Source organism: Mastigoproctus giganteus, chromosome 2 (assembly GCF_048544385.1).
Source record: "Mastigoproctus giganteus isolate SK-2022 chromosome 2, ASM4854438v1, whole genome shotgun sequence".
Taxonomy (NCBI): domain Eukaryota; kingdom Metazoa; phylum Arthropoda; class Arachnida; order Uropygi; family Thelyphonidae; genus Mastigoproctus; species Mastigoproctus giganteus.
The window spans coordinates 108,817,948-108,839,664 of NC_143576.1; the positions used below are offsets into that span (position 1 = coordinate 108,817,948).

At 38.7% G+C, this 21,717-nt stretch overlaps 1 protein-coding gene across 1 annotated transcript in view; it reads right to left on the bottom strand.

Annotated features, from left to right (window-relative positions):
- LOC150089487 (transient receptor potential cation channel subfamily M member-like 2) overlaps nucleotides 1-21,717 on the bottom strand; it is a 933,932-nt gene that overhangs the window by 657,046 nt on the left and 255,169 nt on the right. The window contains exon 8 of the mRNA XM_090390003.1: nucleotides 11,330-11,423. Within this exon, the coding sequence (XP_090246129.1) occupies nucleotides 11,330-11,423 (94 nt within the window). The remainder of the gene's footprint in view (nucleotides 1-11,329; nucleotides 11,424-21,717) is intronic.

Consider the following 21,717-nt stretch of genomic DNA (forward strand, 5'->3'; position numbering starts at 1 on the left):
GTGGATGGGATCTATCCAGTTATATTAAAGGAGGCAGCAAAGGAAGTAAGCAAACCCTTAGCCATAATTATGAGAGCTTCCTTGGACTCAGGGGAGGTACCCATAGACTGGAAATGTGCAAATGTGACCCCAATTCACAAAGGAGGATCAAAGGCTGACACAAGTAATTATAGACCTGTGAGCTTAACTTCTGTTCCAGGAAAATTAATGGAGGCACTGGTTAAAGAAGCACTGCAGGATCATTTAGACAAGACTTCAGTTATAGCTCGGACACAGCATGGTTTTGTTAAGGGGAAGTCTTGCCTGACCAATTTGATTGGATACTATGATGCAGTCACAAAAGAACTGGATGCAGGGAATAGCTTTGATATTATATACTTGGATCTTAGAAAGGCTTTTGATACTGTTGCACATGGAAGACTGCTGCACAAATTGGAGCAGTGTGACATTGGAGGCAAATTGCTGCTATGGATAAAGGGGTGGTTGAGGGGGAGAAGACAGAGAGTAGTAATCAATGGACACTGCTCATCGTGGACTAATGTTATTAGTGGAGTCCCTCAGGGCTGGGTCCATTATTGTTTTCTGTATTTATAAATGATATTGATGATGGCATATCAAGCTTAATGTCCAAGTTTGCAGACAATACAAAGGTTGGCAGGGTTGTCAAGGACAGTACTGACACTATGCTGCTGCAACAGGATCTGGAAAGGTTGAGCAGATGGGCTGAGAGGTGGCAAATGAAGTTTAACATTGACAAATGTAAAGTACTACACATGGGAAACAGCAACCTCAGAGCAACGTATCAACTCTGTGGTACTACACTGACAGTGGTAGAGAATGAAAGGGACTTGGGGGTGGTTGTGCAGGCAGATATGAAGTTCTCTGAGCAGTGCAGACGGGCTGCAAGAGTAGCTCATGGAGTATTGTCAATGATATACAGGAATTTTTCCAGCAGGGATAAGGAGGTGATTATTCCCTTGTATAAGGCAATGGTCAGGCCACACCTAGAGTACTGTATACAGGTCTGGAGGCCTCATTTCAAGAAGGATGTAGAGCTGCTGGAACGAGTACAGAGAAGGGCAACAAGATTAGTGTTATGAATGGAACAAAGGGGTGCTCTTACGAAGAAAGAGCTTACGTTTTGCAAGCAAATTAGTGTCTGGAGACTAGGCACCAGCAAGGTGATCTGATAGAGGTGTATAAAGCCTTGAATGGTTTGAGCATGCTCAATGCTGATGGGATTCTTCCTCTAGCTCAGAATAATCACCTCCTGAGAGGGCATAAATTCAAATTGAGGAAAGACAGATGTAGGATAGACGTGCGGAAATTTGCCTTTAGCCAGCAGGTGGTTGGTTGGTGGAACAGATTTCCATCCCTTCTAGTGGAGGTTGATGGCCTAAATAAGTTTAAGGCTCAGCTGGACAAGTATTTTGAACGAACAGAGGGGTGAAGTGGAAGTGAGTTTTTTTTTTTTTTTTTTTGGCTGATGCTGCATAAGCTTGCTTTCTTGCATCAAATGCCTCTACTAATGCTAATGCTAATTATATCTAGAAAAGTGTTATGACAGAAAAGATGTTATAAAATTTAGTGGTGCAAGACTTTCAATCATGCCCGACAACGAGGACATGATTGAGAGCTGAAAACCAGCATAGACCACTATTTATGGTTCTAACATATGCCAAAGTGCCTATACCCAAGCAGGAGCACTCCATCACATCCGACAATGCAGGTGTGACACCCCACTGCAGAGAGCATAGACTTGAACACACACACACACACACACACACACACACACACACACACACACACACACACACACACACACACACACACACACACACACACACACCTCTTACATGCACCAAGAAACAAACATCCAGGCAAGAGCACTCCATCACATCTGGCAACTCGGACATGACAGAGCTCCAACCAAGCAAACATGCACACAACTGTCATTTATATAAGCATTCACACAATACATACACTCATGCAAAATAATATACAAAACATGCACACTATGGCACATAAAAATTCTCATGGTTCATATTCTCCTTGAATATGAACCATTAAGTCCATAAAATATACATAATTATATATTAACAATACACATTAATACGGATCAACATATATATTACTCCACAGATGTCAATATCAAATTTATACATTATGACTTGGTAGGAAACACTTTCTATCAGGCCAGGGTTTTCTCTGTTTCAGTCAATGTCTCAATCAGGCATGCATGCTAGTCTAATCTAAAGGGGAGGTCACAGCACAATTGCTTCTCTTGGTCTCAAAAACATTTTGAGCAAATTCAGAGAAGGCCATGTAATGCATGAGTAATTGCTCATCTCCACAATTTATAGTTTTAATTTTAGACATTAATTTACATCTGTGGGGAAGGTAATTGGCAGAGGCATAAAGAATGTCTGTAGATTTACTGTTCGTAACTTGCCGCCATTGTTATACGATACAACATTATATCCCGAACTAGATAGCGTTAGCTTAGTATAATATAGTATATAATATCAATTAATCAGTAAATTTATTAATCTTGTGGAAGTTCATTGTCAATTAAATTGTACCTTTAATCAAATACATATAACGACTTAGAATTTACGAACGTAACATAATTAATTAACACATAACTTGATAGGGAACTTGTATAAAGAAACTCGAAGATAATACTTGACATTTAAAAAAAAAAAAAAAAATATATATATATATATATATATATATATATATATGTATAGTGTTACAACTGCGTTGGGATACAAGTTTAGGGTTAAAATTCTTTTCTGAAATTGAATCAGAATCATGACTCAGACCAGAGCAGCAAAGCAAAAGGCTCAAGCTAAATGGAGAGTTGTGGCTCAGGGGAGAACTGAGGGGGCAATTGCCCTCTGAATCACAGCCTTTTAAAATGCATTGCTTACTTGATGTTTGTGGAGCAATCAGGTACGGAACATGATATTGCTAAGGGGGATGTCTTTGTGTGCGTGCGATGTAAGGAGTGTGAGGAAATGAGGTGACAACAGCGTTGTTATGGGCCTATATGAGAGCTTGAAGGGCAGGGTGGATGCCCTCGAAGGATCTAAATTGAGGGGCCCACATCAACGCCAGAGCTTGCACTTGATCATCACACAACGCAGCAACCCCCAAGGCAGACTGCACTGGTTCCACAGGAATTAGCAGTTGTTGATGACTATTGTCAGGGAAACGGGGAACATGCTATGTAAAAAGGATAGGTGGAACAGGACCAGGGTATGCCTGCCAGGGGCAAAGGTTGATGAAGTTGTAGAGCAGATATCATCTTTTTAAGGGCACAAAGGGTGATATTGCACATTGGCACTAATAATATTAAGAGTAAGAGACTGGCAGAATTACTTAACAAGTACAGGTCACTGTTGAAAAAAAGCCGTGAATTAGGGTTGAATTTGAAAGTGTCTGCAATTCTGCCCAGACATGATAGAAGGGAGTATATGATGAGAGCTTTGTCGATAAATTCGGCCCTGGAAAGATTGTGCAAGGCTCAAGGGGTAGAATTTTTTTTCAGTCTGGTCTGTACTTGTTAACAGGAGAGACTACTTCTACAGGGATGGGATAAACTTAAATAGAAAGGGTGCAAGAATGTTTTCTGGTGCTATCGAGGCAGTGTTAGGTGGATCAGAAAACTTCTAGCTTGGGAGGATACAACGACTAATAGATTAACAGTAGCCACTGGCAGAGGTGAAAGTGATTCTTGCACTGCTTCTATTGGAATGAGCAGCAGCCTGGAAAACAAGATGCAGGGTATTTCAGAGACTGCTGGGAGTCATTGCGGTACAAGTAAACACGTGGGTTGTGTTAGGGTAGCTAAGAACAGGAACAGGTGCATGTATACTTGCATGTATACCAATGATAGGAGTTTGGTAAATAAATTTGATGATTTTGAGGTATTTCTCAGAACATCAAAGGCAGATATTATTGGGATATCAGAGATGTGGGGTCATATAGATATAAGGAATGCAGAACTGGAATTTGGGGAGTAAAATGTGTACAGGAAGGATAGACAAAATAGGAAGGGAGGAGGGGTTATACTATTAGTTAAGAAACACATAAAAATCCAAGGAAGTGAAGCCAGTCAACATCACTGAATAGTGCAGTGTCGAGTCAGTTTTGGTGTGACATAAGCATTGGGAGATCAAAATTGAGAGTAGGAGTGTGTTATAGGAATAATGACTCTGACGAGTATAATAAGGAACTGTACAGGGAAATAGAGTGGGCCAGTAAATCAGAGAGTCTTATAATGGGGCATTTTAATTTCCCAGATATTGACTGAAATTTGTGGATTGGTCACTCACACACTTGCAAGGCTTTTGTAGATTTATTGGATGATTGTTTTCTACATCAGCATGTTTGGGAAGCAACTAGAGAGAGTAATACTCTTGATCTGATTATCAGTAGTGATTCTTCATGCATTAAGGATCTGCAGATAAAGGAACCACTAGGTGGCAGTGATCACAGTGTGCTGAAGTGGGATTTACTCAAAGAGGTAACTACCATCAGGGGTTAAGGGAAGGGTTTTTGCTTCGTAAAGGTGACTACGGTGGTCTGAGACAGTATTTAAATTCTATACGGTGGGACCAACTGATGATGTTACCAATAGCAAATTCAAAATGGGAAGCATTCAAAGATCTTGGAAGCTACTAGGCACTACATACCAACTAAGAAATATTGCTCAAGGTTTAGGCCTAAATGGATGTCAGATGAACTAATGAGACATGTGGCAGAGAAGAAAAATGCATGGTATACATATAAATTAATGGGTGACATGGAAGCCTATGATAGATATAAGCTGGTCTGTAACAAAGTCACAAGGAGATTAGGCAGGCAAAGGCAGATTATGACAAATCCTTGGCAAAGGATTAAGATGGAAGGATGCAAAGAAAAACAATAAAGAATTCTTTACATATGTAAACTCCAGAAGGAAAGGGATGAATCAGATTGGTCCACTGGACATTGATGGTTCAACTGTTGATGATCCTGCTCGGGTGTCTAACAAACTAAATGAGTATTCTGCATCTACATTCACCCATGAAGAGTTATTCAGGGAGGGGAATGCCAGAGGTGAGTTAAACTCTGGCAGAGTTGGATGATTTTGTCAGCGGGTAGTTGGTTGTTGGATCAGACTTCCATCCTTTGTTGTGGAAGTTGGTAGCCTAAACAAATTTGGGGAGTGAAATGGGAGCGGGTTTTTTTTTTGTGTTTTTTTTTTTTTTTTTTTGACTGATGCTGCATAAATTTTCTTTCTTACATTATATGCCTCTACTAATGCTAATATAAGTCCAATCCTCATCAGCTTTACAGGTACATTTGGGATCCTTGGTGAGACCCAAAAGGCACAACTTTGTATTCAGAGAACCATACCCTGTTAGCAAAAATGTGGCATAAAGTCCTGAGGGAAAACTGAGGGGGGGGCAAGTAGGGTTACTTAGTGAAGGAACTGCCTAGTGACTTTCCCTTTAGGTGTCTGTTCCCAACTACTCTGTTATTTTAGTAGAATATGGTTTGTATCCTTTTCCTTTCTTGTTTGAGGTCAGTATTCAAGTTCAAAGTGATCCCTATGATGTTCATTGGGATCTGCCTCTTTAGTATATAATTGAGAGCCCTTTTTTTATAACTTCTAAGTCAAGGGAAGTGTCCCTACCAGGACCTGTAAAGAAAGTGCACTGACAGTGCAGCACACAATAATTCGCTATATTGTCTAGTTTTCATTTATTTTTGTCTAGGGCAGTTCTGTAATGCCATATACCTGCAATTTACGATGAGAGGAAGATTGCCTTGTAGATCAGTACAAGTGCTCTCCTCTTCAGTCCTCAATCAGCACAGATAATTTGTGCTATCATTTTTGTGTAGTTTCTCACCTTCTTAGCAATATGCATATGATGTTGATAAAATGTCAGTTTGGAATCATACATGAATCCTAAATATTTAAGTTCTGTCACCAGGGCTATTGTTTTACCAGAAATTTAACTGTAGTAGCCTGCATAACTGTCCTTTAATTAACAGTTTTAGTTTCAGAAATTATTAACTTATGGGTTTTTGCCCAGTCCTGCAGGATTGGACAAAAACCCATAAGTTAATAAACCCATAAATTGGGCAAGATATTTCTAGGCTGTCTTTGCTGTTTGCCTTAACAAGCAAACAAGGTCATGCAAAGACAACCCTCTCTACCTGTCTAATATCCATTCCCAGAAATTCATGAAGGATACAGAAAGGACAGATGGACAGGAAGGGGGGTATGCTCTTGGTTAAGAAACACATAAAAATCTAAGGCAATGCATCCAGTTGACATAGGTCGTCAGTACAACAATCACATGCTAGCAACAACTGTGGATTTATTGGATGAGTATTTTCTCCAGCAGCATATTAGAGAAGCAACAAAAGGGAGAAATATTCTTGATCTGGTTAACAGGATGTGATACGAAGCAGTGTTCTTCATGCATTAAGAATCTGCAAATAAAAGAACCACTACTTGGCAGTGATCACAGTGTATTCATGTAGGATTTACTTAAGGATATAACTACCATCAAGGGTAAAAAAAAGAGTTTTTGCTTTTGTAAAGGTGACTACAGTGGTCTTAGATAGTTTTTAAATTCTGTGAGACCAACTGGTGATGCATCAGCAAATTCTACATGGGAAGCACTGAAGGAAATAATTATAAGTATTAGGCTTTTCATACCAACAAAGAAATACTGTTCAAGGCTTAGACCTAAATGGATGTCAAATGAACTAATGAGACTCATGGCAGAGAAGAAAAATGCATGGGCAGAGAAGAAAAATGCATATAAATTATTAGGTGATAAAGAAGCCTAAGGTAGACATAAACTAGAATGCAATCAAGTCACAAAGGAGGTTAGGCAGCTGACGAGAAGTCTCTACTAAATAATGTAAATAAAAGCAGCAAAGACTTCTTTTATTATGCAAACACTAGAAGGAAGGAGATGAATCACATTGGACCCACTACATATGAATGGTTAATGATCCAGCTCAGGTTGCTGACAAACCGAATAGATATTTTCCATCTACATTCCCATATGTGGAATTTTTTAGGGGTGCAGATGCCAGAAGTATATCAAATTTGACCAGAGAAATAAGTGATTTTGTGATAACTGAGAGGAAAGTGGAAGAGAGATTGTTAAAGCTCAACATAAAAAAGCACCTCAGTTAGATGGGATCTATTCAATTATAAGTGGTGGAGTAGCAAAGGAGATAAGCAAATCTTTAGTTATAATTATGAAAGCATCCTTAGATTTATGGGATGTCCCTACAGACTGGGGATGTGTGCAGCATCCCCAATTCAAAGGAAGATCAAAGAGTGACACGAGTAATTACAGACCTGTTAGCTTAGCTTCCATTTGTGGAAAGTTAATGGAAGTCATTAGTTAAAGAAGTAATGCTCTACACAGGAGAGCAGTGATACAGCAGTCACAATATGATTCAATAACAAAAGAATTGAATATAAAAATATTTTTGAAGATAATATTGTGATCATCTCCAAACTGTAAATATTCAAAAGATTATTTTCAAAATAATTTTGAAAAAAGTCTTGTGAATTCCTCCAGTCTTATGTGGTTAATCCCAGAGTGTAATCAGAAAATTCGTTTGGGGGAAAATGAGCGAAGCATACCTATACTAACTACAAGCATATACAGGGTGTTTCAGTTAAACGTTTCAGAACTTCTAAGAGGGGTAGGGTACATCCTGACAACTCGAAATCATATAGCAATGTGGGGTCGGAAATGCTTTCCTGAAGCCGTGTTGTACACAGAAGCACCATAAAGAAAAGAGACCTAAGTGAGAAATCGTTTTAATAATACATGAAAAGAAGCAAAAGGTACATGGATTAAAGTAAGTGTTCGAAGTTTCTTCCACGGGCTACAATGCACGCCTCACATCTCCGACGCATGGACATCCGAACATTCTGGAATACTCCAGGCGAATTTCCAATTTCTTCGGCAGCTACTGCGATTCTTGCAACCAGCTCCTCAGCATTGTCAACAGGGGTGTCATAAACTAGCGATTTCATATGACCCCAGAAATAAAAATCAAGACATGATAGGTCGGGTGACCGAGCAGGCCAACGCATGGGACCACCACGTCCGATCCACTGTTGACCAAATGTGACATCCAGGTAGTTACGAACATCTCCGCTATAATGGGCAGGGGCTCCATCGTGTTGGAACCACATTGTCTGTTGCGTCGATACAGAAATCTGTTCATCTCTCAAAAGTTGTGGCAATACTTGCTGCAGAAAGATCAAGTAGATAGGTCCGGTTAGACGACACGGTAACAGGTAAGGTCCGATGAGGTGATCTCCCATAATACCGGCCCATACATTGACCGAAAATCGAATCTGTGCTGCACGACGTCGTATTGCATGCGGGTTCTCGACCGCCCAGATATGGTCGTTATGCGTGTTGAAAATTCCTTCCCTTGTGAAGGACGCCTCATCGGAAAACAACACTTCAGCAGGAAAATGGGGATTTGTAGCACATTTTCCAAGGTACCACTGTGCGAAAGCAATACGAGGTGCATAATCCTCCGGTTGCTGTGTCTGGACACGCTGCACGTGAAACGGATGCATGTCTTGTTCTCGGAGAATCCTCCAGACGCTGCAATGGGAAACCCCGACTGCGTTTGCTAGACTTCGTGTACTCATTCTTGGATTCCCCTGTACATGCTGCAGCACATTCTGTTCGACGGCTGGAGTCCGTGCTGTTCTTAACCTGTCCCTCTCAGCTCTTTCAAATGAACCTCTCTCAGCTAACCTCTGGAGCAGTCTTGCAAAGAAATTATGACTGGGAATACGCCTCGTCGGATATCGTTCCGCATACAAACGCTGTGCGGCTGGCCCACTACAATTTGCAGCCCCGTACGCCAAATGCATATCGGCTAACTCTGCGTTCGTATAATCATCCATCCTACTAACTTGGCGTTCTTGTTCAAGAAATTCGAAATTCGCCTGGAGTATTCCAGAATGTTCGGATGTCCATGCGTCGGAGATGTGAGGCGTGCATTGTAGCCCGTGGAAGAAACTTCGAACACTTACTTTAATCCATGTACCTTTTGCTTCTTTTCATGTATTATTAAAACGATTTCTCACTTACGGTCTCTTTTCTTTATGGTGCTTCTGTGTACAACACCGCTTCAGGAAAGCATTTCCGACCCCACATTGCTATATGATTTCGAGTTGTCAGGATGTACCCTACCCCTCTTAGAAGTTCTGAAACGTTTAACTGAAACACCCTGTATTTAGATTTCATATATTCGATATTTAGATTTCAAACAAGCTCTTGACACTGTTCTACATAAAGAGTGCTGTAGAAATTTGAGCAGTATAGCATTAGTGGCAAGTTACTGCTATGAATAAAGGGACAGCTGAGTGGGAGAAGACAAAAGATGGTTATCAATGGGCACTACTTGTCTTGGACTACTGTATCAGTGGAGTTCCACAGGGTTTCGTCCTGGGCCCAGTGTTGTTTTCTATATTTATTAATGATAGTGATGAAGGCACATCAGGCTTAATGGCCAAGTCTGCAGATGATATAAAGGTTGGCAAGGTAGTTAATGACAGTGATCAGAGTATGCAACAAGATCCATAAAAATTAGCATTGACAAATGGAAGGTACTGCAAATGGGTAACAGTAATCCCAGAATAACATATGAACTGTGTTATTTCACACTCAACATAGTGGAGTGTGAATGAAAAGGGAGAATGAAAAGACCTTGAAGTAATTGTGCTGTTGTTGTTATTTGGTTTTTAGGAGCATTAGCAACTAAGGCCATATTGCTCTGGGATGTGCGGTGATCATTCCCTGACCTTTCCACATCCTCCATATTTAGTGGTGACGGGCTCGAACCCCGGTCTAATCAAGGAGCGGGTGCTATGCACTGCTGCTCCTTCCCACCTGGCTACGGAGGTGCCTAAGGTAATTGTGCAGTCAGACATGAAGTTCTCTAAGCAGTGCAGATGGGCTGCTAGGACAGTTCATGGGATTTTGTAAACAATATACAGGAATTTTGCTAGAAAGGATAAAGAAGTGATTATCTCACTGTATAATGCAATGGTAAGGCCACATCTTGAGTACTGCAAACAGCTATGTAAGCCTCATTTTAGCAAGGATTGGATTTATTGGACCAATTGCAGGGAAAAGTAATGAAATTAGTGAGCAGAACAGATGTGTTCTCACCAAGAAAGGCTTTAGATCTGCAAAATGCAGCATCTAGAATCTAGGCACCTGTATCCGATTGAGGTGTTTAAGGCTTTGAATGGATTGAATACACAGAATGCTGATGGAATCCTTTCTTTTGTTCAGATAACACACATGGAGGGGAGACAAATTAAAATTGCAGAAGGATGACTGCAGGATAGATTTGTGGAAATTTGCCTTCAGCCAGCTGATTGCTGGAACAAATTTTCATCTGGTCTCATGAAAGTGGGCAGTTTGAATAAATTCAAGGAAGAACTAGTAACTATTAGATAAACAGGCACTATGGGTAGGGGTTTGTGGGGGGAGGAAAATGCTGTATAAGGCTTTCTTTCTTGCCTAAATTTCCACAACTAATTCTAATATGTATTTTCACCATCATCATGAGAGATGCAGCTAAATAAGCTTGGCCACCATATGAAACAATTTTAAACAAAAGTAAAACTCACTATCTTGATACGTTTGGCAAGACCAACAATACATAACATTTTTTACATGTGGTTTCGTAACTGATTTTCAATAATGGTTATTAGTAGTAACTTCTGCTAAAAACAACAGTAGCATTACAGTTACTTAAAAAAAAAAAAGGAAATTGTTAAGAGCAACTCTGTGGCAGCTCTTCCATTAAAAACTGCTAGTTTTAACCCTTAGTATATTAAAAGATATTTATAGGATAATTATTGAATTTTTATCCCCTCCACCTCTTCACACACTATTTTTTTCTTCAATTGTCTGATTATGGCAATCTTTCTAACCACATGGTCATCAGGGGAACATCAATATCTGCAAGCTTATGTAATGAATTACTACTGGAACAATTTAGAAAAATTAACTGATCATTATTATTGCTTACCATGCTGGAAATATTCCTAGTAAAAAGTAGTACAGAAAATACGAAACAACAAAACTCACTCACCTCACCTCACTCAGCAAGCCTTAGATTTAGTCAAAAAAATTTGTTTCGTATGAGCTTAATAAAATAACCTGAAATTTGAATATGGGATATTTGAAATGTGTGAACCGCACATTTCACATACTTAAATAAAATGGTACACAAATTAGTTATTACAGGTGCTTACATTTGAATAATGCTTTCAGTAGATACTCGTCAAGTTTAGTTAAATCACAACTATGGTCATGGATATTTAAGACAGTGAGGTAGTGCTGTTCATTCTGCAACAAATGAAAATAAAGTTTTAAAAATACAGTTTAATATAATATATTATATAATAAAACAATCAATAAAAACATAAATTCATCAAGAGTTGTGATTTATAAAGATAATCTAGACATCAGGTTCATAAATCTTTACTCGACAATACAGCAGCAGCTACACATTTTGCATATGGACAACAACTTCAATGTGCATATAAATATGACTACAATCCAATATTTAGTACCAATTTAGAATTATTCTAGATTCCTGTTAAAACTAGTTTAGAATTGTCTTTTGTATGATAAATCAGAGATCAGAAATAGAAACGCAGAAATTCAGTATGCAACCAACTTAACAGAATATAGAAAACCCATATATGTTCAATAACTTACAGACACTAACAATCATTATACAACTTTATACCTAAAGTTAGCACTAAAAACACAAGTGAGATAACATTTATGTTTGTTTGTTTTTTATTTAGTTTTTAGGAGCATTAGCAACTAAGGCCATATTGCTCCGGGATATGCGGTGGTCATTCCCTGACCTTTCCACATCCTCCGTATTTGGTGGTGATGGGCTTGAACCCAGGTCTAATCAAGAAGCGTGTGCTACGCACTGTTGCTCCTTCCCACCTGGCTACGGAGGCGCCTAACATTTATGTAACTAACTTTTATGTTCTTAAATAATATTTAGCATTAGCCATAATGTTAATTATTTCTTCCTGGTATAAATTCTTTCACATTTAAGTACACCATCCATAAAACAGAGCAAACTAATAGAGAACAATTAACTGTGAAAAGATCTACACCTCCCACACACTTCCTCATTCATTTCTCAAATATACATTGTCTCAGTTCTAATCTCAAGGATGTACATTTCCACTTATGGTCTGCCAAATCCCATGTACCTTTACTGAAATAACCTTAGTTATCCGTTGATTCAACAACTGATCATCTCAGTTGTCCAACTTATTCACTCTATGATTCCTTTCACTTCAAAGGTGGTACTTGTGCACATATCCATTCTGATATTCCCTGTCAGAAACTTAGAAATTTGGAATATCCTCTTTGCGATCTACTCTGGCTTAAAATTTCTCTACCACATTCTGCCAAATTCATCTGTTGCCTCTATCATTCTCCCAACTCCACTAATCACTTGTAACTCTTTGAAACTTGACTTTCTTCAGTCCAACTTTCCTAAGAGTAAGATAATTTTCCTTGGTGATTTTAATGTTCACAACTCCAGCTGGCTTCCGTTTTACTGTAACATGGACCCAACTGGTCAAGATGCAGCTTTTGCAATTACTAATAACCTCACACAGATTGTACATTTACCTACCTGAATAATAGACAATCTTACCAAACAGCCAACATGCTTGATCTTTTTCTCACAAACAACCCTTCTAAGTACATGGCTGAGGTGAATGGCCCACTAGACACCTCAGATCACAATTTGGTGATGGTCTTCTCCACTGACATGATCTGCACAATTTATTTTCCTTGGTAAAATTACTGTTTCAAAGCTTCTGATGTCAATATTTGCTCAGATTATGTCACTGAAATTATTCTTGTAGGGATGGATCTTTTATTCCACACTCCACCTTAAAATCTTGTCCTTTATCTAAACCTTGGCTTTCCAATAAATGTGTTAAGGCTCTTCAAGAGAAGAAAGTTGTATATCATAATTTGCTTGTTTCAAATCTTCAGTTCCATTTTCTGCCTACACCAAAGCTTGCTGTTGTTGTTATTTGGTTTTTAGGAGCATTAACAACTAAGGCCATATTGCTCCGGGGATATGCGGTGGTCATTCCCTGACTTTTCCGCATCCTCCATATTTGGTGGGTCACGGGCTCGAACCCCGGTCTAATCAAGAAGCGTGTGCTACGCACTGCTGCTCCTGCCCACCTGGCTACGGAGGTGCCACCAAAGTTTGCAACAATGGTAAAGCAGTTATTGATCAGTCCAAACTAGATTTCAAACATACTAAGAATAGAAAACTTGCTTCTTGTCCAAATGGTAGCCAAGCATTCTGGTCTCTTGCCAAAGCTATTGGCCACAACTTTTGCCTATCTCTGTTCCCACCTCTGACAAAACCAATGGTTCTATTGCCACTTCAGCCAAGGACAAAGCTGATCTGCTAGCATACTATTTTTCTTCCGACTCTTGTATTAATGATCTTGGTAAACCACGTCCCACCATTCTCAGACACTCCATTCAACATTCAATGCTTCCTGTGGTCTTCCATCAAAAGGATGTCAGAAGGATTTTGATGAATCTTGATGCTAAGAAGGCTCCAGGTCCTGATGGTACTTCTCCACTTGTTCTCAAAACATATGCATCTGAACTTACTCATGTTCTATGTCACCTTTCTTCAATTTCTTACTGTAGAGGAGTTTTTCCTACTGCTTGGAAATTTGCTCATATCCAGCCAGTTCCTAAAAAGGGTGACAAATCCCTCCCAACCTATCATCCCATTGCAATTATTTCTAGTCTTTCTAAAGTAATGAATAAATCGATTACCTGCCAACTCTTAAACTACCTAGAAACCTTCCGTCTGATCAACAATTACTTGTATGGGTTCCATCAGTGTTGATCCACTTGTGATATTCTTGCTTATGTTACTCATCTATGGAAAAATTGAATGGAAAAGTTGGGTGAAACTCAAGCAGTTGCTCTTGACATTTTAAAGACTTTTGATCATGTTTGGAATAAAGGTCTTCTAAATAAACTTCCATCTTCATAATTGGCTATCCAGTTTTCTCTCTGACTGCTCACTGCGGGTGATGGTAGATGGCTCTCTGTCTACTAACATCTCCACTAACACTGGTGTTCCCCGAGGTTCAGTTCTTTCTCCCACTCTTTTCCTCTTGTATATTAATGACTGCAAACCCTATTCATAGTTTTTCTGATGAGAGCACATTGCATTCCGCCTTCCAGTTTGAGAAACGTTACCCTGCTCAAACAGTTTCAACTTCTGGAATATCCACTACCAATTCCTTAAATGCCGATCTCCAGGTAATTCTCCAGTGGGAGAAAGATAACTTAGCTGATTTAATTCCTTCTAAAACTCAGTCCTGTCTTATATCTCGAAAAAGGGATTCTTCTGCTTCTATGATCTTCAATGACACTATTGGGGATTATTCTGACTTCTAATCTTTTAATCTCTCTTGGTATAAGCACATTACAAATACTGCTTCCTCTGCATCTAAAAAACTGGGTTTTCTCATTTGTTCTCAACGTTACTTTTCTTCCAAACAGCTGTTCCCTCTGTACAAATCGCAAATCCACCCTACCATGGAATATTGATCCCACATCTGGGGCAGTGTCGTAAAAACCTCTCTCAGGTTTCTAGATTCCATTCAAAAGAGGGCAGTAAGGTTAATTATGACTCATCTCTAACAGAGTCTCTCCACTCTCTGTCTCACAGATGTTCTGTGTCTGCTGCATGCCTTTTCTATAGCTACTTCCATGAGTACTGTTCTTCTGAATTGGCTTCTATAATTCCAGCTCTCTCTTTCAAAACAGTCTGCAACACAATCAGTCAACATCCTTTTACTGTCCAACGTAAAACTCACAGAACTAACCTTTCTTCTTCTTCCTCATTTATTCATTCAACTTCTGTTTTCTGCACCAACCTTATTTCATATATATTTCCTGAAAATTACAACCTACAAAAGTTTATTATTTTATTATTATTAGCTATAAGGTGCAAGGAAGCCTGAGGCTTATGCTGCATCAGCCACAACAAAAAAAAAAATCCCAAGTTACCCTGAGAGAGAGAGAGAGAGAGAGAGAGAGAGAGTCAAAAGTAGAAGGGAATCACCAAGAAAGAGAAGAATGATAATATCCAGCTCAGGACCCTGGGTGTACCAAGCCCCTGGGGTTCAAGTCTAATGTCAGCAAATATCTTCTTTCACCTTCTCAACATCCAACTCGTGCAAGTAATGTAGGTTCTAATACCTCTCGTGTTTGGGGTTTTCATAAAAATATAGAGAATAACTTAGCAAAGCGGGAAAGTTGTAGTCAAAATAAAAATATTTCCCCTAATACAACTCACACATTAATGCCAATGCACCAATTTATATGTAAGGACCTTTCAGACATGTTCACAGAAAACATTATTATTATTATTATTAGCCATATGGTGCAAGGAAGCCTGAGGCTTATGCTGCACCAGCCAAAAAAAAAATTTGAGTTACTCTGAGAATTGTTGTTGTTATTTGGTTTTTAGGAGCATTAGCAACTAAGGCCATATTGTTCCGGGAATATGCGGTGGTCATTCCCTGATCATTCCGCATCCTCCGTATTTGGTGGTGACGGGCTCGAACCCCAGTCTAATCAAGAAGCATGTGCTATGCACTGCTGCTCCTTCCCACCTAGCTACGGAGGCGCCTTACCCTGAAAGAGAGAGAGAGAGAGAGAGAGAGAGAGAGAGAGAAGTAGAAGGAAATCACCAAGAAAGAGAAGAATGATGATATCCAGCTCAGGACCCTGGGTGTGCCAAGCCCATACTCACCAGATGTGAGCATTTAGCACTTATCAATTGTTATCTGCAAGATGTACCCGTGATGAATTTCACTTAAGGAAGCCAACAATAATGGCATCAACAAACAGATAATGTTCTTGTCTTCTCTATCTTGTGAATTCCTTTGGTCCTGTGTTCTAATCCCAGAGTGTAATCAGAAAATTTATTTGGGGCAAAATGAGCTACAGCTGAACATATCCGCTAACTACAGGCATATAATTTTTTATGTTTCATTCAATTATATCTGCCTAAGAAAAACAAAAATAATCCTACCATGGCAAGAACCAAGTTTGATAAGCTGAAAAAGAAATGTCAACATGAAGTGAAGCCGTTGTAACTGGCATTGGTAGTTCAGTTTGTGTGTAATTGATTCACAATCTCAGAGATATTTCAAGATGATAAAAACTCAACAGCTGCAAAAATATTATACTGATTAGAAAAGAACAAAATTATGAAAATCTTCCTAATTTTAATCAATCAGCTGAATCTCTGGTATGGTATAATTAATAACTGGAAGTTGTTTTCCGAAGATAAGAATTTATTGCACACTATCATTTCTAATAGTTTTAGAGACCAATCAAGAAATTAAAAATACCTTGACAAAAAATGGTTCAACAAAACTCAATGAAAATTTAAAATGGCATAACACCAGTAATGCAAACTCCACAATCAGATTACAGCTTATCACTGCTAGGATAGGCTGTAATCTGATTTTGTTATTCAGGAAATGAAGAATATATTCAGGGAATGTTATTCAGGAAATGAAGAATATATACCAAATGCAGAAAATTAATAACGTAAGCCAAGAAAATTTGACTTTAAAAATTGATAATGATTTTCAAAACCTAAGCTTAACATGATTGGTTATACAAATTGTTGCAATAGGAGACTTGCAAAAATATATTTTGTATGAAATTAAATTGGAAAATTGATAAACCTGTAGAGGAGTGAGTAGATCCACTACTTATAAACTCTGCAATAAATATCAATGAATTTTAGATTGGGAAATAACTTATTCACTTCTGCTAGTCTAAACTTACTTTAAAACAAGAGGAAGTAATACACTTGATCTGATTATCAGCAGTGATTCTTCATGCATTAAGAATCTGCAGTGAAGGACCCAGGTGGCAGCACAGGACTTCTGCTTAAGTAAGAGTGACTACAGTGGTCTCAGGCAGTTTTTAAATTGTGCATGGTGGGATAACCTGATGATGTTACCAACATCAAATTCTAAATGGGAAGCATTCAGGGAATAAATTGTAGAACCTACTAGGCTTTTTATACAAACTAAGAAATATCGATCCAGGGTAGGCTTAAGGCTTAAATGGATGAACTAATGAGACTTGTGGTAGAGAATAAAAATGCATGGGATGCATATAAATTATCAGGTGATGCAGAAGCCTATAGTAGATATAAACTACTCTGTAATCAATTCACAAAGGAGGTCATGCAAGCTAAGGCAGATTACGAGATTTCTCTGGCAAAAAATGCCAAGAAAAGTAGCAAAGACTTTACTTATATTAACAGCAGAAGGTAGGTGTTGAATCATATTGGTCCACTTGATGTGGATAGTTTAACCACTGATGATCCTGCTCAGGTTGCTGACAAAGTGAATAGGTATTTTGCATCACATTTGCACAGGAAGAATTATTTAGGGAGGGGAATGCCAGAAGTTCATCAAAATCAAACAGAGAGCTAAGTGACTTCCACTTTCCTCTCAGTTATTACAAGGAAGTAATAATTGAGAGGAAAGTGGAAGAGAAATTGTTGAAGCTTAACATAAAAAAAAGGTGCCCAGGGTGAAGCACCTTTTTTTAGGCAGATGGGCTGAAAAATGGCAGCTGAACTTTAACATTGGCAAATGCAAGGCACTGCATATGGGTAGCAGTAATCTCAGATGAATGTACCAACTTTGTAACACTACACTCCAGGTAGATGAAAATGAAAAAGATCTCAGGATATGATATGAAGTTCTCTGAGCAATGAAGTTAGGCTGCCGGAACAGTTATGAGATTTTTCCAATGATATACAGAAACTTTACTAGCACGGATAAGGAGGTGATTAGCCCATTGCACAAGACAATGGTTAGGCTGTATTTTGAGTACTGCATACAAGTCTGAAGGCTTTATTTTATCTGCTGGAATAGATGCATAGAAGGGCAATGAGATTAGTGAAAGCAATGAAACTGTGGTCTTACCAAAAAGGCTTCAATTCTGAAAACTGCTGTATCTGGAGACTAAGTGAGGTGATCTGATTAAGCTTCAGAAAAAAGGGAGCCAAACAGCTCTCAAAACATCAGGCACCCCCATCCTCATAACCCCGGGGGCTCACATCTGGTGAGTATGGGCTTGGCACACACACAGGGTCCTGAGCTGGATATCATCATTCTTCTCTTTATTGGTGATTCCCTTCTACCTCTCTCTCTCTCTTTCTCTCTCTCTCTCTCTCTCTCTCTCTCTCTCTCTCAGGGTAACTACGGTATTTTATTTTTTTTTTTTTAGCTGTTGCAGCATAAGCCTCAGGCTTCCTTGCACCATGTGGCTAATAATAATAATAATAATAAGATATTTTGTACAAGACCTCTCCTCCATTAAAATTTATGGAGAAATACAGAAATTACAATTTCTGTATTTACATTTTGCCTAATCAATTGTTTTTTTTCTTAGTGGGAAAGTAGTTCCTCATCATGGGCTGTCTAAAAACGTTGTGTACTTGTGCAGTGAATCTAAACCATTTTATTTGAAGGAAAAAAAAAAAACAAAAAAAATGCACAGTTGTATGTAATGCCACTTTTCAGTAGGTGCTTTTAGCTGTGTTGAATAGCTAGCTGTACAAAGGCAGTTATGTTTTGCATCTACTCTTGCAAAAACAAACAAACAAAAAAATGACAAAACAAATGACTTTAAAAAGAATTATATAAAAGAATAAATTATGGGGGTGAAAAGCAGCAATTTCATGAAATAGCCATTTAATGGAAAAAAACAAATGGGCAATAACAATTACTGATAAATTCATTATCAGGATTTAAAAAAAGGGATAAATGAAACGGAAATAGATTTTTGGTGCTTAACTTTCGATTTTGGCCATTTGTTTTCAAAGATCATTTATCAGTAACTTCAGTAACATTGTATGACTGCTACTGCTATTATTTCCACAAATGAAAAATAACTAAAAACAGTTGCAGATCAAATAATCTTAATCTTATAACAAAAGGGCAGATACACACACACCACACTTAAATAGAAAGGGTGCAAGATTATTTGTTGATGCTATCGAGGCAGTGTTAGATGGGGCTGAAAACTGCTTGTTTGGGGGATACACGGACTAATAGATTAACAGTAGCCACTGGCAGAGTTGAAAGTGATTCTTGCACTGCTTCTATTGGAATGAGCAGCAGCCTGGAAAACAAGATGCAGGGTATTTCAGAGACTGCTGGGAGTCATTGCAGTACAAGTAAACACATGGGTTGTTTTAGGGTAGCTAAGAATAGGAACAGGCGCATGTATACTTGTGTATACACCAATGCTAGGAGTTTGGTAAATAAATTTGATGGATTTGAGGTGTTGGTCAGAACTTCAAAGGCAGATATTGTTTGGATATCAGAGACATGTCACACAGATATAAGGAATGAAGAACTGGAATTTAGGGAGTATAATGTGTACAGAAAGGATAGACAGGATAGAAGGGACAAGGGATTATGCTATTAGTTAAGAAACATATAAAATCCAAGGAAGTGAAGCCAGTCAACATCGCTGGACAGTGCAGTGTTGAGTCAGTTTGGTGTGACATAAGCATTGGGTGATCAAAATTGTGTTATAGGCCTAATGACTCTGACGAGCATAATTAGGAACTGTACAGGGAAATAGAGTGGGCCAGTAAATCAGAGTCTTATAATGGGGGATTTTAATTTCCCAGATACTGATTGGTATTTGTGGGTTGGTCACTCACACACTAGCAAGGCTTTTGTGGATTTATTGGATGATTGTTTTCTACATCAGCATGTTTGGGAGGCAACTAGAGGGAATAAATACTCTTGATCTGATTATCAGTAGTGATTCTTCGTGCATTAAGAATCTGCAGATAAAGGAACCACTAGGTGGCAGTGATCACAGTGTGCTGAAGTGGAATTTACTCAAAGAGGTAACTAGTTAAAGGGAGGGGTTTTTGCTTTCATAAAGGCGACTACGGTGATCTGAGACAGTATTTAAATTCTATACAGTGGGACCAACTGATGATGTTAAAAACAGCAAATTCAAAATTGAAGGCATTCAAAGAATTAATCTTGGAAGCTACTAGGCTTTACATACCAACTAAGAAATATTATTCAAGGGTTAGTCCTAAATGGATGTCAGATGAATTAATAAGACATGTGGCAGAGGAGAAAAATGCATGGGATACATATAAATTAATGGGTGACTTGGAAGCCTATGATAGATATAAACTGGTCTGTAACCAAGTCAGAAAGGAGATTAGACAAGCAAAGGCAGAGTATGAGAAATATTTGGCTAAGGAATGAAAGAAAAACAGCAAAGAGTTCTTTACCTATGTAAACTCTAAAAGGAAAGGGATGAATCAGATTGGTCCACTGGATATTGATGGTTCAACTGTTGATGATCCTGCTCAGGTGGCTAACAAACTAAATGAGTATTTTTCATATACATTCACACATGAGGAGTTATTTAGGGAGGGGAATGTCAGAGGTGAATAAAGCTCTGGCAGTGAGCTAGATGATTTTGTAATAACTGAGAGGAAAGTGGAGGAGAAATTGTTGAAGATAAACATAAAAAAGGCAACTGGGATGGATGGGATCTATCCAGTTATATTAAAGGAGGCAGCAAAGGAAGTAAGAAAACTCTTAGCCATAATTATGAGAGCTTCCTTGGACTCACGGGAGGTACCTGTAAACTGGAGATGTGCAAATGTGACCCCAATTCACAAAGGAGGATCAAAGGGCGACACAAGTAATTATAGACCTGTGAGTTTAACTTCTTAAACTAAATGTTAAAGAAGCACTGCAGGATCATCTAGACAAGACTTCAGTTATAGCTCAGACACAGCATGGTTTTGTTAAGGGGAAGTCTTGTCTAACCAATTTGATTGGATACTATGATGTGGTCACAACGGAACAGGATGCATGGAATAACTTTGGTATCATATATTTGGATCTTAGAAATGCTTTTGATATTGTTGCACATGTAAGATTGCTGCACAAATTGGAGCAATGTGGCATTGGAGGCAAATTGCTGCTATGGATAAAGGGGTAGTTGAGTGGGAGAAGACAGAGAGTGGTAATCAATGGACACTGTTCTTCGTGGACTAATGTTATTAGTGGAGTCCCTCAGGGTTCAGTGTTGGGTCCATTGTTGTTTTCTGTATTCATTAATGATATTGATGATGGTATATCAGGCTTAATGTCCAAGTTTGCAGACGATACAAAGGTTGGCAGGGTTGTTAAGGACACTAATGACAGTACGCTGCTGCAACAGGATCTAGAAAAGTTGAGCAGATGGGCTGAGAGGTAGCAAATGAAGTTTAACATTGACAAATGTACAGTACTACATATGGGAAGCAGTAACCCCAGAGTAACGTATCAACTCTGTTTGTAATACACTGATAGTGGTAGAGAATGAAAAGCACCTGGGGGTAATTGTGCAGGCAGATATGAAATTTTCTGGAGGCCTCATTTTAAAAAGGATGTAGAGCTGTTGGAATGAGTACATAGAAGGGCAACAAGATTAGTGAATGGAACAAAGGGTTGCTCTTACGAAGAAAGGCTTAAGTTTT